The sequence below is a fragment of the Ictidomys tridecemlineatus genome, chromosome 12, assembly GCF_052094955.1.
Source record: "Ictidomys tridecemlineatus isolate mIctTri1 chromosome 12, mIctTri1.hap1, whole genome shotgun sequence".
NCBI classification, from domain to species: Eukaryota; Metazoa; Chordata; class Mammalia; order Rodentia; family Sciuridae; genus Ictidomys; species Ictidomys tridecemlineatus.
This window is the reverse complement of record NC_135488.1, coordinates 21,180,439-21,198,915: the sequence shown is the minus strand read 5'-3', so window position 1 is coordinate 21,198,915 and position 18,477 is coordinate 21,180,439. Positions and strand designations below refer to the sequence as shown.

Below are 18,477 nucleotides of genomic sequence, written 5' to 3'. Positions count from 1 at the left end.
TCTTGAGTGTCCCTTGAGAAGGGATAACTTCTGATTGGCTCTATGTACTAGTGGTTTGAATAGGCTGAACAAAATTTGTGTGTGGAGATCAGATCATTGCTTATTTCTAAACTAAGTGTCGTTTATTGAGCCAAGCACTTACCAGAGCCCTCTATGCTGGAGATACTGATCCTCTGATGGAATACTTCTGGTTATCCAGTGCACAGCCTTACCATTTGTTTTGATGATTTTCTAGCATAAAACACCTCACATGCAAATCTTTATTTGAAAGTGATGAAAATGTGCATGTATCTTGTGGAGACATCTCATTCCTGCCCTGAAATACTGTGGATGATGACCATCCTAACCTCATTGGTTATTTGAACACAGAAGTGGGAACCAAAGATCTTTGCTGCACAGAAACTTGACTCAACCTTATCTCCTGGTGGTCCTAACTACTAGAGTATGAGGAAAAAAAACAGCCACACCATTTAGCTTTATCTTAGCTGATCTTAGGTCTATCTTTTGGCTTTTCCTGAAAGAGCTGGAGACTACAACTCTGTAAATCTTGAAAGTGTTCCTGAAGCAAGTTTAATGTAGATCATGAGAACTTTTTAAATGTTTAATGATACAAGGTTGGTGACTTCATATAAACTGAGACAGTAAGAAGGCGCCCCTTCAAACTCTAATTCTTGTAACTAAGTCAGAAAGATTTCAGATATTTCACTCAGAAAAGCAGGCATTAGTTTATTGAAGGGATAAACAGGGAAAGGTGACACTCTCATAGTAGATAATGGGTCTTCTGAAAGGGGAGAGAGACAGTGTGCCTTTCATGCAATCCACTTTTGTTGGGTATCCCAGAGAAGTTTCCAAAAAGTACCATCCAGGCCTACTACTTGACTTTGAACTGACAGCTGGATGACATCCAATTGTCAAGTGTCCACTGCTATGATAACTTTAGGTCACCTTGGCCAATTCAACTGATTCTCATTGGATTCTTAACCATAAATTCTTGCAGATTTTAGAGCTAGGAAAAAATATTTCTATCTCTCTGAGTTTAAGAATGTGGTACATAGAGTCACAAATGTTCCCTTCTTAAGGGTAACACAGCTTCCTCTTATGGACATTATTTTATACCTGATTTTATCCTGCAGATAACAGTTTACTGAGGAATGTGATATACCCTGACCACTTACGTCAGGCCGGGTTACAGGTTAATTTCTTCATGATAGAAAAGCATGTGGGGGTCAGCACAGTGACCCCCACTTTTATAGAATTATTCCCTGAATCTCATGCTCTCCCGACACAAATCTATCCCCTATCATTTAGCAAGAAGTAATTTAGCCTAAGTCATACTATGGTTGATCCTGCATCCCAAAGACTGGGTCCCAGACAAACATCAGTTTTACCAGAGAACTGGATAGAAATGTGAATTCTCAGGTTGCAGTTCAGCCTTATTATATGAGACTCAGACTGGCTCAAAAATCTTAATTTTAATTATCCATTCTGTTGCATGTTTGGGGCTTAGAATTTGTGCCCTGATTTAGTCTCTCCTTCAAAAACATTTTTTTTTCACCACTTTACAAAATAAAAAAAGTTATTATGACCTCACTAACTTACAGCTTAATGACTTGCATCCAAAATTGTCTAGTTTCAGTCCTGATGAACAGACCCTGAGATTTAAGGGGCTGAGTGCATGGATCTCTACTGCTGAGATGTTCAGGGAATCCTGTTGCAATGACCCCATTAAGACCTTCAACCACAACACCCACAGCTAAGAATCAAATCCCTGTAAACATTTTAACTGTTAATTCTCTTCCAGAGATTAAAGCAATACCCAATTTTTTGTTTATAAACTCTAAAGGGGGCTGGATTTGTGACTCAGTGGAAGTGTGTTCTCATAGCATGCATGAGGCACTGGGTTTGATCCTCAGCACCACATAGAAATAAGATTTAAATAAATTGCATCCACCTCAAACTAAAAACAAAATATTTTAAAAAATAAAAAAAAAGAATCTCTAAAGGCCGTGTTACTGCACTATAACCATGATTGGATGGACCATGGTTTTCTTAAATAACGATTCTGAATCATGATGTACAGATACCCACAGTTGCCTGATAAGACCACTAGATGGTGAGCATGTTTTTTTGTTTTGTTTTGTTTTGTTTTTTTCATTTTTGCCAAAGGAGGGCGCTCTGCAGGTGACTGGGGGCTTCTGTTTGTTGCTTCCATCATAGTCCCTGAAGTGTCCTGTGCTGAGGCAGGTTTTACTTCAGATTCTAGGAAGTTATATGAAGCTAGGGTCTTTGACTACAGTACTACTATAGTACTGTAGCTGGAAATTTATTTAGAATGGTACAGGTCCTCCTCCCCATACAGGACAGGCAGACTATTTCCCCACAGACTGAAGTCCTGGTGGTGGCAGAGATATGGTCATAGGCGCTAATAATACCAATCTGGAGAAGAAAAGTAGAGACAATATTTTCTTCTCCTGAAAAGTATAATCTAGTTTTATGAACACCCAGAACATATGCCCTCCCTTTTTTGATGCTTTAACATGTTTATAAGGAAGGTAACTAAGAAGGTGAGAAGATATCTTGAATTTGAATCTTGGCATACAAGCCTAGCTCTACTCCAAACTATTGTGGACTTTATCTGCTAATGTACCTCTTCTGCTACCCACGTTTACAACAATGGTGCATCAGGAACAGTGCCTTCACAATTCCCACATTCCAGGTGCAGTGCCCCTCCTTTCCACTCACCTCTTGCAGCCCTTTGTTCTCCCCAACTCTAAGAGGGGGAAGGCCTAACAGAAATAAGGGGCTTCAGTGCCTTCTCATGAAAAAGATCAAGTGGTACAGGTTACAGATGTAGTTGCTCTGGCCCTTTTGAGATTTATAAATTTTCCATTGCCCTAAGAGTGCCTTGAGTTTGTTTTAAACATATATAAAAGATGCACATAAATACATGCACTGTCACAGAGAACAGTTTTCTACAAGCAGTACTGAAGAGGCATTTGGGAAGCTCCAGGGTTGGTCAGGAGATGAGGGTGTGGGAGATGATGGAGAAAATAGGAAAGAGACTTTCTTGTATTTGTGCAGGAAGAAAAGATGAGACAGCATAAGTGGATTTAGGGTTAGTATGTTATAATTTCAGTGAGCTTTAGGGGGCATGAGCCATCTCTGGTATTCTGGTACCTGGACATGCCATGATTAGATCAGACAAAGCTGACTTTGGATGCTGGGAGCATAATAGCAAGGATATTGGTAGTATGGAAATAATATTAGTTAATTTTCACATGAACAACTTGGGAAGATGGCTAACTATTTCTAAGAATTAACTCTCTACAGAAGGTCATGACTGGGTGAAGTAGAGCATGCCTGGGTGTGGTGGTCCATGCGTATAAATCAAGGGATTCAGGGGACTGAAGCTGGTAGATTTTAAGTTCAGGGTCAGCCGGAACAATTTAGTGAGACCCTGGCTCACAGTGAAATTTACAAAAACACATCTATGTATCTTCTTCCGGTATAGTAGAAAAGCTGTAGAATACTCTTGAGTTAAATCTCCAGTACCTTCCTTTTCCCCCAACACACACACACCCACCAACACACATACACACAGTCAAAGAATGTATCCCCTTCATGGTCAGCAAAGCCCCATTGTCAAAGAAAGAGAGTCCAGGCTGTAAAAGGCTGTGGTAACACAAGTACATTCTATTTCCAGAAAAAAAAAAAAAAGGAAATGACTCTGTAGGTCCTTCTAGAGACTTGCTCTCTACTCCCTCAGGCAAGAACCTGTGTTTGTGATCATTTTTTTTTTTTTTTGCTTCACTGACCCTATAGACCCTTGTGGGTGATTGTAGAGCAGCAGGACTTTTTGTTTTAATAGAGTATCTTCCAGTGAGGCATAAAGCTTGGCCAGCAGAGCAGAAAAATCTAATACCTGTCAACAGTCTCTCCTCTGTCCTTTGATCCTCAATTTATCATCAGGCGATACCTGCCTGGGGAAAGCTCAGGATGTTTAGGACAAGGCAAAATACTCAGGTAGAGAGATGAGGGCAGGGGCCTGGCTTTGAATCTCACTGGACCTTTTTTTTTTCCCTCTGGTATAGCACCTTGGAAGGGGAAAGTGAAACACTGCACAGAAAATGGTGTAATGTGCAGGATCAGAAGTCAAATGTTTTTCTTGTAGATGGCAAGATAATGTCCCAGGCCACCAGCTTCAGCATGGGGTTGCAGATTCTTATCGCCTGAATATGTGTGTGTGTGTGTGTGTGTGCGCGCACATGTGTGCACAGCTGGAAAGACTACATCCTCAATGGGGTTTCTGCTAAGAAAGAACCTTGTCTGATGTTCAAGTACAGGCATCTGGCTCAATATTGACAACTGACCTGAGACTGGTAAGGTTTGGGAAGGATGGTAGAACTCTTGGTCAGAATGTTAGTAGCACCACAATCAGGGCCAAATTAATAATTTTCCTGCCTTCAGGATTTAGGTTCCTTCTGATAATATGCTGTGTTTCTTCTTTTGCTCCTTCTTTTCTTTCCTCCTTCCTCACTACTTGGAGACAATCATTGTGCTTAAAGCACTGGGGTGAAAATAATAAATTAGAAAAATACCATTTTTTTCCAGCATTATGATCTAACCCAGAGTTCCTGAGCCTAAGCATGGTTAAAATTTGAGACCAAAGACTTATTTTTGGCAAGGGGATTGCCAACCATGATGGTGTTTAGTAATCCTATTCCCTACCTTGAAAATAAAAAATGCCTCTAAAAGGCTCAATGTCCACTGGGTGTAACCACTGCCATGGCTGAGAACTTCTGAGCAGTGAGGTATAAAGCTAAGTTCACACCTGCAGTGGAGTTTGCAAAAATGTCTCTGTGTCTTCTTGGGGTCTCTTTTATTTAGAGTTATGATCTTCTAACTTCCTAAGCTTTGCCACATTATTGATATTTGTATGGTTTCTCCCCAGTATGAATTCTCTGGTGTTGTTCTTTTATTAAAAGCTTTGTCACCTTCTTTACATTTCTATGGGTTTTCTCCAGTGTGAATTCTCTGGTGTTGATTAAGTCATGATTTTTAAGTCTGAATTGTTATCACTAAGTAGCTATTATCATTTTTTTTAAAAAAAAAGCTTTTTAAATGTTGCAATTGTTCAGACTTATGCACAGCAAAAACCTGAGTCTGATGACCAAAAAAATTGAGTCTCTTTGTCTTTTTTTTTGTACTTGGGATCAAACCAAAGTGCTTTTCAGCACTGAGCCACATCCCCAAATTTTTTTATTTAGAGTTAAGATCTTCCTAAGTAGCTTAGATTCTTGTGAAATTGCTGAGGCTGGTTTTGAAACTGTGATCCTCCTTCCTCAGCCTCTCCTGCTGCTTGGTTGAAAAGTGTGTAGCACAGTGCCCAGATCAAGACTGAGTCTTCCAGAATCCTGAGAGAACCTGAGGTACTGCAGTGGAAAAGATTTCCTCATACATTATTGACTGTTAAAAACATCGTTCCCTGGAAACAAGCACCTTGAGGAGCCGAGGATAGATTCTGGGAAAGATGTAACTATCTGAGCTTTCACAATGTGGCTTGGGACAGACATTTTTCATGGGTGACACAACTGTACCCCTGTAAGTGTTACTGGCAGGAGGTTACTGGCTTTTCATTGACACCATTTTTAACAATTCTTATTTTTTTTCAAATATAACACAATCATTGATTTAAAAAGTGTGCAGGGTTGTGGTTTTCTTTTAAGAGAAAAAAGGGCAACTATGTTTCATCAGGAACTGGCTCAATGTTCTCAAAAACAGATGTCAGATATATGAAAGCAGAGCCACACATTGGTACAAAGACACACAGTGCTACCCCGGGTCTGCTACTAACTGCTATAGTATGTTTACGGGTGGGAAATGGTAGTATGCTTTTTTTCTCATATGTGCAAACTTTCTGGAGGATCAGGGGCTCAAAGTCATGGATGAACTCTCAGGGCTCTCAGGGTCATAGACAGGCCTCCTGCTGTCTATTCAGTGTGAGCATTCACACCCACAATGATGTCTGAAGAGTGACAAAAATATATTTTTCATGCTCTTTATGCCCATAAAATCCTGAGTAAAATTTAACTAACCTCAAAGCAAAAGACATTGACATGCATGCTTGTCATCCAAGCAGCACAGGAGGCTGAGGCAATAGAACCACAAGTTCAAACCCAGCCTGAGTACTAAAAGTGAGGCCTTAATCAACTCAGTGAAATTGTGCCTATAAATAAATACAAACCAGGGCTGGGATGTGGCTTAGTGTTTGAGTGCCCCTGAATTAAATCTCCAGTATACCCCCAAAATAAAATAAATAAGACATTGACAAAGGAACATGCTGTCCATCTGAGTTTATGGGAAAAACATTGATGTGATCATAGACTTCAGGCATAACATGGTTTTATTAATATGTCAGTTTGACACAAAAAAGGCCTTTACGTACAGAGATAGGTTTGGAAAAAAAAATATGTTTTGAATTTAATCAATTCAAACAGAGAAACTGATGAAAGGACAAGTGAACCTGGTGAGCTCCACAGAAGAGGGCCAAGGATACAACCATGCTGCCTGCCCACTTCCATGGGCTCCTGTGTAATGGCCAGTCGGGCAAGGGTTGGGGTTTCATGGAGTGAGCACTGCAGAGCTATCTCTGGACAATTGTAATTTTTCTTTCCAGTATGACATTTCTGGTGACCAATGAGGTATGATCTTTCAACAAATGACTTTTACAGTCTATAGATTTGTGAGAATTGTCTCAAGTATGAATGACCTATTTCTTGTTAACTCTGGAGCACACTTAAATCTTTGCCACATTCTTAACATTGACATGGCTCTTATCCAGTATGAATATTTGGTGAACAATAATACTTTTCCTAGTAAAATAGCTTTGCCACATTCTTTGCATTTGTATGGTTTCTCCCCAGTATGAATTCTCTGGTGTGATAAATGTGTGATCTTTGATAAAGAGCTTTGCCATATTCTTTACAATAGTATGGCTTTTCCCCAGTATTAATTCTCTGGTGTCAAATAATGTATGATATTTGGTTAAAAACTTTGCCACATTCTTTTCATTTGTATGGCTTTTCTCCTATATGAAGTCTCTGGTGTTGACTAAGGAGTGACTTTCAATGAGAAGCTTTGCAACATTATTGATATTTGTATGGTGTCTCCCAGTACGAATTCTCTGGTGTTGCATAAGGTATAATCTTTTATTAAAAGCTTTGCCACATTCTTTACATTTGTATGTTTTTTTCCAGTATGAATTTTCTGGCATCCAGTAAGATGTGATTTTTGAATAAAAGCTTTGCCACATTATTTACATTTGTATGGCTTTTCTCCAATATGGATTCTCTGGTGTTCACTAAGGTGAGATTTTCGATTAAAAGCTTTGCCACATTCTTTACATTTGTATGGCATTTCTCCAGTATGGATTCTCTGGTGTTCACTAAGGTGAGATTTTGAATTTAAAGCTTTGCCACATTCTGTACATTTGTATGGCTTTTCTCCAGTATGGATTCTCTGGTGTTGAGTAAAGCTTAGTCTATAATTAAAAGCTTTGCCACATTCTGTACATTTGTATGGCTTTTCTCCAGTATGGATTCTCTGGTGTTGAGTAAGGCCTGATTTTAGATTAAAATCTTTGCCACATTCTGTACATTTGTATGGCTTTATTCCAGTATGAGTTCTCTGGTGTTGAGTAAAGCACGATTTTCGATTAAAAGCCTTGCCACACTCTTTACATTTGTATGGCATTTCTCCAGTATGGATTCTCTGGTGTTGAGTAAAGCACGATTTTCGATTAAAAGCCTTGCCACACTCTTTACATTTGTATGGCATTTCTCCAGTATGGATTCTCTGGTGTTCACTAAGGTGATATTTTGAATTATAAGCCTTGCCACATTCTTTACATTTGTATGGCTTTTCTCCAATGTGAATTCTCTGGTGTTGAGTAAGGCTTACTCTATATTTAAAAGCTTTGCCACATTCTGTACATTTGTATGGCTTTTCTCCTGTATGAATTCTCTGGTGTTGAGTAAGGCTTACTCTATAATTAAAAGCTTTGCAACATTCTTTACATTTGTATGGCTTTTCTCCAGTATGAATTCTCTGGTGTTGAGTAAGGTGTGGTTTTTGATTAAAAGCTTTGCCACATTCTGTACATTTGTATGGCTTTTCTCCAGTATGAATTCTCTGGTGTAGAGTAAGGTACGATTTTCGATTAAAAGCCTTGCCACATTCTTTACATTTGTGTGGCATTTCTCCAGTATGAACTCTCTGGTGTTCAGTAAGTTCTGATTTTCGATTAAAAGCTTTGGCACATTCTGTACATTTGTATGGCTTTTCTCCAGTATAAATTTTCTGGTGTTCAGTAAGGTGTGATTTTTGATTAAAACATTTCCCGATTTGCTCTCCAGTATGATTACTGTAGTGTTTAAAGAGGTTTGAGCAACACTTAAAGACATTTTCACATTTCTTCAATTCGTAGGGTATATCTTCATTGTAAAGCCTATGGTTTTTAGTAATGGATGGAATTTGAGTAAAATATTTTTCACATTCTTTACTTATGGAGGATTTATCACTGCTCTGATAAACAATTGAGTGATCTTTAAATGCTTTTACATATTTTTTAAATTTGTAGGGCTTCCCACCAAAATTAATTCTCTGGAGTTCAGGAATTCTTGTAGTTGTATTAAAAATGCTTTCACATACCTTATATCTGTAATTTGTCTCTTGATTATGAAAGCTTGGATAAATAAATTTGGGGCATGGATTAAAAACTTTTTCACTTTTATCATTGTAAAGCTCTTTTAACTGATCACATGGGTGTTTTCTAGGATTTAAAATAGAGTGAAATTTTAATGACTTTCACAGAATTTACATTGTTTTACACAAAATCTAATATACATCTAATTACTTGGGGTAGAGATTGTCTACAGGTCCTGAACAGAAATATTTGTCAATATTTACAAAATGGTGCATTTCAAATTATTCCACTTACTAACTAAAGAATGAAATTGATTACATAGAAAATTTTGTATCATTTAAAGGAAGGGTATAATTACAAAATGCTGTGCAAATATATTTAAAAGCACACATGAGTCCTCAAATATGACTGCCATATGTGTTGTTGTCTCTTTCCAGCTTAGCCAATGCCCAATATCCCTACAGTTCCAACTTGCCTCAAACACACTATTGTTTTGTTTTAATTTGCGGGGAATCCTGCAGGCACTGGAACATAAACATGGCGCTTATGTGCCAGAGCATTTTCATTAACCCAAAGACCAAACTGCATCGGAGCTGGGCTGCTCAATTTTCCAGCAAAAATATATATCACTGAGGATGTTGTTAAAATTCTTTCTATGTAACTAGCTCACTAAAATCAGTTAGAAAATACTTTGGATTTGTTGAAAACATATTCTTTGAGATGCACAGATGAGTAGTGCTATGGCCTGAGATTTAGTTCACTGGGGACATGTATAGGATCCAGGAAGTCTCTGGTTCTTATACTTGGCAAGTTTTTCTCATTCCACCCACAACCACAGAATGCATAGATATTTTGGGTATTCACTTGGAGTCTGGTCAAAATCCCTGTTGATATGAAAGATGAAGCAGTGCATGTCAGATGGATCTACTGAAAGATATCTATGAACTCTGTATGAAATTTAAAAAAAAAAAAAGCATGGAATCTATTAGGAGAGAAAGACTGGTATCTGGGAACTCACAGTTGAAATCCAGCTAGTTTGAGACTATTCAATACATGTTATATACTACCTAGTTTTGTCTAAATTCAGCATGGCACTGGAGATGGTATCTTCCATTAGAGCCACATAGCCACAGCATCACAGAGGTGGGTGAGACTTGCCAGAATGCAAATCTACATGTCTAAAGAAAGAATTTTACTGTTGAAATTTTATTCCTACCTTTGATGTACACTCCCTTAAATAAAGAGTGGAAAAATTATCTAGTCATCTTTTTTTAGATCCTATGTGGTCTAGAGAATCTATAAGGTGCTTTACCTCTTTTATCATAAGTTATGGCCATGTGTCATACTCCTTTATTATTTATTTCAGATATTCATTTTTTTTTCAGGTGGCTCATCACTTTCCAAGAAGGAAGTGACTCAGGTGGAATGCTTGAGGTCCCATGACATGGAGTGATTATGATAACTTGTGAGTCATAAATAGTTAACTACACAAAGACTGCTTCAAGTTGAATTAAAATTATAAATTGAAAAAGCAATGGTACCATACTTACACCTTAAACATATTTAATTAATCAATAGTTCTTTTCAACAGAAATTCCTAGTGAGGCTTATTACGTCATTTCCATTCCTCCTTAATCTGAATATTTTTGTTGTCTCTAAGTAAAAATACTTAAATGATGAGACAATTTGTCTATATTGTGTAGAAAATCACCTTGTTATAACTTCATAAAACAGATTAGAATATTGCAATTTTGTATTAGTGATCTGTAGACTTTTATCTAATGTGCAATCACATAGACATTATTAAAAGTTAAAGCATAACTGATTAATAAGCATTTTATTACTGTTTAGATTTTTTTCACTAAAATGCCCATTTCTATTCTAGTTTTATTTCTGAAGCTTACAAATCTGGTTGAGTCTTTATTTTCCTGAAGGTATTTTAAAAATTCATCTTTATAATGGCCTGTAAACATTGAATGTATTTGTAGGTTGATACATGTTTTTGCATTTGAAAATACTGTGCATTGTAGTGGTTTTATACAAAATATTTTAAAATTAAAATAATATACTTAAAAATTTGAACCAAACAAAAAGTGGCTGCCACAAGTTGAGGAGTCAGTCTTCTGAGATGTTTGTAATAATGTAACCTGATTAATTTGTAATTTTGTGTATAAATAATTTTCATTATTTTTTTCTCTTTATTAAAAATTTTCTGAACTTTCCTCTCTTTTAATTTATATTTCTTGTTCAAAATTAAGTATATAACTCTCTTGGTATCCATACCTGCTCTTTATCAAGTTTTGCAAAAAACATTTTATTTCTTCTTCTTCTGAAAATTCTTGGTTTAGATTAGAGGTCATACCTGAAATAAATTAAAATAGCAAGTCATTCCACTTATAACACTATGGGGAATAAACTCTGAAAATATATAAAAACTTTTCAAGGTGGGGGAGGGGAATAGCCCAAGAGCAGGATAACTTAAAGCGATTATTACTCAAGAAATATATAGAATTTACTATAATATGCTGACAAAAGCTGAGAGAACTTTGAAAATCATCTTTAAAGAATTTGTAGCACCACAGATGAGGACAACATTCAAACTGACTGATATCACAATCACAGCCCTTTACTTCAACATATTTGAACTCCACCTGTGACTCAAATGTTGCAGAAAATAAATCTCTTATTTAGTTTTTTTTTTCTTTTTATCTTATTGGGAAATATTTTTTTAGGATTAAACACAGTGATATTCTATCACTAAACTACATCCATAGACCTTTCAATGTTTATACTTTTTTTGAGACAGTTTATTACAACAATGCTAAAATTTATTTCAACCTGGCATTCCACTGCCGTAGATTCCCAATTATATGGAATTACATTTATATATCATTGCACATGACCTGTTTTTGTTTACATTGTAACTTCCAAATATTTTCCAAAATGCCTATGATGATTTAGTTTAACATATTTTAAATAGAAAAATCTCAATGAAAATAATAGCTCACACAATAAAGGGTATAATCTACTCAAGCAAACCAAAAGTTGAGAGTTGAAAATTTGATGTTGTTAATTATCTAAGCAATGCCCAATAACCTCTTGAAAGATATTTATTAAACTAAATAAAAATGTAAAAAATTGAAAAGAAAATCAGAAAAATAGGAACAGAAAAAGTAGAAATTATATACTAGAAATATTCATTTAAAAATGTCTCAGGCTGGGGATACATTTTAGATGGTAGATAGCTTGACTCACATAAAAAAGGCTGGGCTTGATTCCCAGCCCCCCAACTCCTCCCCAAACACAGTCTCATGAATTAAAAATTTGAGAAATAAAATATATCAAATGCTAAAATTAATTAAAAGATACAGGTAGTGTTGGACACAATCATGCATAACTTTAACCCCACCATCTTGGGAGGCTAAGAAAGGAGGATCAGGAGTTCAAAGACTCAGCAATGATGAGGCACTAAGCACCTCAGTGAGAACCTGTCTCTAAGTGAAATACACAATACTGATGGTGTTGTAACTCAATGGTTGAGTGCCTCTGAGTTGAATTCTAAACAAATAAATAAATAAATAGTTAATAAATTTATAATCAACTTTTAAAACTCTTCAAAAATAATTGACATCAAAAGATATAAAATGAGAAATTTTATTTACAAAGATATTCTTTTATGATTAACAGTTGATTTCTTTGCAGAAGACGTCCAGAAAGGAATTGGGATATACAAGTATGTATGTTGAAAGAAAAAGAAAGTATGAACCTACAATACTTTATCTACCAATACCATTTTTTTGAACTTTATGAAAAATACATCTTTAAAGATATGAAAATATTCAAAAATAGCTTTACTTCTTCACCAGCTGTAAAAGAAATAATCAGTGGAATATTTGCAATAAAATATTCTGCACAACAGAAATCACATAAAATTTGAAAGCTCTTGTGGAAAAGAAAAATATATACAAATACATATTTTATTACACTTTCATTGTTGTATGTAAAACATTTCATTCTACTATAGAATGTGGAAAACTAAAGCATAAAAATTATCATAAATATTTGCTAATTAGTATAAATTAAAAAAGCAGGTGTGACATCAATAACAACTCATGGCAACACATGTAAAAAAACTGATTGTTTTAGAAAATTAATAAATTCAGATTAAAATGTAGTGCAAACTAAGTACTTTATTTTTTTTCTTTAATTGTCCTTTAGTTATACATGACAGTAGAATGTATCTTCATATATCATATTTTCACAAACTATAACAATCTATTCTTTTGGTGATAAATTATGTTGAGTTACACTGGTTGTATATTCATTTAAGAATATAAGAATGTAATTTCCAATTTATTCTACTGTTTTTAGGCACTTAAATAATTACAAAGTAATGACAAAATAAATATCAAGGATAAAAAAATAGAAAAAAGTAAATTATCACCATAAAAATGTATGAGCTACACATTAAGGCATATTTTAATAGTAAAAAAAAATATAAGAAATCAACAAAACTTGAAAACTATAGAAGTTTTTCCTCATCACTAATATCAATATCAATAAACAATTTGGAAAAAAACTAATCAAAACACAATATGACCAACAAGATTAAACTTAAAAATATGTTAACTATGTCAGATTTAAATGTACAAAAATTCTTTTTAGATATAAGGTCACAAGAAGATTAAAAACAAAAGGATAAAACAAATATTACTTTCAAAATTGTTGATAATATTTATATAAATAAGAGACAAAGTAGAATATTATATAAAAATAAATATGCCAAATCCTTAGAATACAATGATATGGAATATATAACTCAAATAATGATTTTCATCTACAGAAAGAAAAGACAAAATTCAACATCATAGAAATCAAAAACGTAATAATAGGAGACATCAATCCCCAATTAATGCAAAGAATAAAAAATAGAATTGCATTATTACCCAAGGAATAAAAAAATAAACCCTTCAAATAACATTAAAAACCATTTTGGTTTACAGAGGCAATATTCTCTGTAGTCTCTGGAATATTATTCCAAAGAAATCAGGTTAAACGCACAAAACAAATGTTAACAGATATTACAATATTGAAGTTGCATTCTAACATAACATAAAAAGACAGAAATCAAAAGCAAAAGTGATATTTAAAATTTATGAATATGAGTTTAAAACCAAATTCAGCAATTAAACAAGGCCCTAAGCAACTTATCTAGTCATTGTAACAAAATTATATATAAAACAGCTGCCAGCCAGGCATGATAACACACACTTTTAATTCAAGAAGCTTGGGAGTCTGAGACAGCAAGATTGTGAGCTCAAATCCAGCCTTATCAAAACAAGGTGGTAAGCAACTGAAGGAGACCATGTTTCTAAATAAAATACAAAATGGGGCTTGATATGTAGCTCAGTGGGCAAGTGCCCCTAAGGTCAATCCCTTCCCAAAAAAGGGGTGTAGATGTGGCTCAGAGAATAAACACCTCTGATACAGAAAAAAAGCCTAAAGCACCAAAAGTAATCTATGAAGTCCATGTAATACCAATCAAAAAATCAATATTATTTTTGCATGTACAAAATAAGTTATTTGAACAATTCTATGAAATATTCTGTGTACATACATAACTACACATATTAAAATAAAAAAATGCTTCCCTAAATAAATACAATAAAAGTTACAATATTTAATAGAGCATTTTAACTTGAGGTTAAGTGAGGAAGACATGAGTAATAAAACTAACATCACATCAATTAGCCCTCAACTTGATGGTCAAATGAAAATATATTTACAGATCTACTCTCATTAAAACAACATTCAATAGAGACCAATGTGGCAAACCAATCAAATTACATTTCACATGACTACATGTAGGCGATTTGGAATGAAATATAAAAACTTTTAAAATTGTACAAAGATAAGAAATTGTATAATATTTATAATAATCAACTTTTAAGATAGTATATTAAGTGAAATAGTAATACCAATAAAAAAAACAAATACCAGGTAACTCTATGTATGAGAGAGATCTACTGTAGCCAACTATAGAAACCAAAAAGAATGGCATCAGGGATGAAAAGGTGAGACAAAGGATCACTTGTTTGGAGGAAAAATAAACATACTTTTTATGTGACACACACAATCTAGAAAAAAAATCTTACAAAACAATTTATATGAACACTACTGAGCAGTAAATTCAAAATATGTAAGACAGTAAGTTCAGAAAAGTTATACAGTGTACAGTTTTTATCAAAATTAAAAATTTGAAAAATACATAAAAGATAAACAGAATTGGAAACATCTTTATGGTACCTTTAAAATACTAAAGTCTTACTCCTAGACAAAAGAATAGATTTATATAGAGAGAGATAATGAATATGCCATTAATTCTAGCAACTTGGAAGAAAGGCTGAGGCATGGAAATAGAATTTAAGCTTCAGCCACTTAACAAGAGTCTATTGTAAACTAAAAGTCAAAAGGGCATGATGATGTAGCTCAGTATTATAAGAGTTGAATCCATTGTGTGTGTGTGTGTGTGTGTGTGTGTGTGTGTGTGTGTGTGTGTGTGTTAGGGTATAAATATATAAACTTAAATACATTATATAATTAAGCATAAGAACTGAGTATAAACAATGTACTATATAAAATCATATATAAAAAGGGTTAATATTTATACATGTAAAAAAAATCATAGAAAACTTGATTGAAAATTGGAACACGGTTCACGTGCAGTTTAACTTCAACTAATGTTTTCCTAAAGTGACAAATCATCGTAATTTCTGTTCAATTATAATATATAGATATAGAAATAAAAAAAAAATATCACGCATGTGAGAAAACCTAATGAACAACACTGAAGTTCTCTATAGAGTGAAATTCAAAAAAAAAAAAAAAACAAAAAAAAAAACAAAAGAATTAGAACAATGTAACCCACAAAATTCTGGATAATTGTATTACAATAGAAATATTTCTTTTTACTTTTTTTGTAGTGATAGGTGGACAGAATGCATTTATTATATTTGTTTATTTTTATGTAGTCCTAATCATCAAACACAGTACCGCACACATGTGAGGAAAGCCCTCTGCCACTAAACTACAGCCCCGGCCCTGAAAATTCTTCTTTAAACCACATTGATCAGCTATACTTTACATAACCATTAGGAGCAGGTATTATTAAATACTGCTATTTATTACATGGCAGAAAAATAATAATAAAATACATGTGCAATGTCAAGCTGCTATGTCAATTCTCTGCTTGAAAATACTCTTCACCAGAGTGTTATCAGCCTCAAATATGATCTCTGGCACACAGCTCCTGGGAATAAAAGAACTCTCTTTATAGATAAGCACAATGTTTCACTGAGCCTAAAACTGTCTACATAACAGAAGGTTTATACAATGGACTTTCTTGAGAGCTACACAAAACTCCTAACATTGCACATTACAAGTTAGTATATAACTGAGGAATAAGGTGCATAATGTTACTAAGTTGGTAACCTGCCTAGTAATAAAATGAACAATATGTAGTAGTGATGCCAATGAATTAAATTAACCTATTGATAGGAGGCAGATTGGCCTTCTTGCCATTATCCCACCTTTCCTGCCTCTTGACTCTGTCTTTTTTTTTTTAAACAATGCTTTGTGTATTTGAATGTAGGGAGATCACTGAAGAACAAAAAGGAGCTTAAATAATTCATATGCATGATAAACACAGAGCATGCAATGCTCTTTAATTATTGCAACAGAAATAAACCTAGGCTTGAAAAAATTAATTTTTTGTGTCAGATTTTAGCTTATCAATTAACATTTTTAAAAGTGAATTCCTCTTTGACATTTGAACCTCTTATATGTACTCTTTGCTTCATTGATTTCTACCCACTTTGTATATTTCTGCTGTCAATTTTCTCTTCAAATTTCAAGGTTATTTTTTGGGGGGGAAGAAAGGTGACGAAGGATAACTTACAGAGAGCAAGATGTTTTTGATGGAAAATGGAGTATGTCACATTTTGTTATTTTCTTCATAACTACAGAAGGCTTTTTAATATTTTCCTCCATAGAAAAAAATAAAGAGAAAACACCCTTAAGATTCTACACAATTATTTTCCAAATCATTTTTTCAGACAAAAACACTAAAATACTTTGAAACCATTTTTATTCTCTACATTGTGAGCACTAATTAGAAATGATGTTAAAGATAAAGAAAAATATTTAATACTTTCTTTTCTACAAAAACAAATGCCCAATCTTTGTTTTAAAAAAACAAGAAACTAAAACGTTTTCATGCAAAATAGAAGCTGGCATAAGATACACTATACAGTTAAAAAATTAAATATTGGTTTCAAATTAGAAGTTCTGAATAAAATTTAGGCTCACCAATAAAGCGTAGGTGTCTACAGATCTCTAATATCACATCTCCATATAAAGTCTGCTGAGAAGGGTCCAGGCATTTCCATTCCTCTTCTGAAAAATCAATGACCACATCCCTTAATGTCAATGGTTCCTGAAGTAAAAATGAATAAATACACATCACATAAACCATATGATTCATGACAAAGTATTTAACTTCACAAAAATTTTAATGAGTTAAAAGAGATGGTTTTCACATATGGTAGTGATGTCAACAGTTCAATAACATACTTTTTTTATGGTGCTGGGGATTGAACCCAGGGCCTTGTGCATGAAAGGGAAGCACTCTACCAACTGAGCTATAACCACAGTGCCAATAATTTGTTATAAGCAGTAAAATTGGTGGATAAATTTGGTATAATGAAACCCAGGGAGCAGTGCATGAGAAGCAAAACACTGAAGCAAAAAAGTGGAGAAAATCAAACATAATTTCAAAGGATAAATAATAGTTGCAATTAGTTATTGAATATTCAAAAGAAGCACAACAAACAAAGCAATGATACTTGAGACATACATAGAAAAAATATAAGTAATAACTATACTTATACAACAGTGGTCACCTTAGCGTTTTGAAGACATAAGAGATCATTAAAGACACACCAAAACTTTCAACAGTCCACATATTTATTTGAATGGTTATCTCCAAAGTTGTCTATCTTCTCATTATTTAAACATACCATAAATCTATACTATATTTTAAAAAATTATTTTTACTTCTTCAGACCACAATATCACAACTCACTTCTAAAACAATAAAATTTTTAACTATCAAACTATTACAAAAAACTTAGGTACTTGGGTCAACTTGAATTACATGGAACAAAGTTATATAACAAAAATTTAAAATAAAAAAAAAACACATTAAGTGAACAGACTGTTAATCTCTCAGTTCATAAGGAAACTGACACATCAGGTTTAACATTCCCAGATTTGTAAAACCACTCTCACTGTAAAACTGTATCCTCACCTGGCTCATTTCAAAGTATAAAGTGAGAGAATACTAAGCAGTTAAGAACAAAAATTCTGAAAGGTGCTGGCACCCTAAATGCCTCCCTGACTACATAGAAATACATCTTTTTCCAGAGTCTCACTTATCAATAGTGAACCAACACATACATGAAGTTAGTTTAACATTCTGTGTGATGTCTTTCTTCTGAAACAGCATTATTTTTTTTAATTAGAGATTAAACTCAGGAGCTCTCTACCCCTTAAATGCATTTCAAGAAGTTTTTATTTTTTTTTAATTGTGATAAATGGGATTACAAAGTTGCTTAGGGTCTCTATATTACTGAGATTGGACTCAAATTTACTATCTTCCTATCTCATTTTTTCACATCACTGTGATTACAGGTGTGTGCCATGACTCCTGACTC

At 34.1% G+C, this 18,477-nt stretch overlaps 1 protein-coding gene across 1 annotated transcript in view; it reads right to left on the bottom strand.

Moving 5' to 3' along the window:
- Positions 1–3,743: 3,743 nt before the first annotated feature.
- LOC144369105 (uncharacterized) overlaps positions 3,744–18,477 on the bottom strand; it is a 56,987-nt gene continuing 42,253 nt past the window's right edge. The window contains exons 2-4 of the mRNA XM_078028171.1: positions 17,072–17,198; positions 10,988–11,066; positions 3,744–8,830 (exon numbers count right to left, since the gene is read on the bottom strand). Of these exons, the coding sequence (XP_077884297.1) occupies positions 7,312–8,830; positions 10,988–11,066; positions 17,072–17,198 (1,725 nt within the window). The 3' untranslated portion in view covers positions 3,744–7,311. The remainder of the gene's footprint in view (positions 8,831–10,987; positions 11,067–17,071; positions 17,199–18,477) is intronic.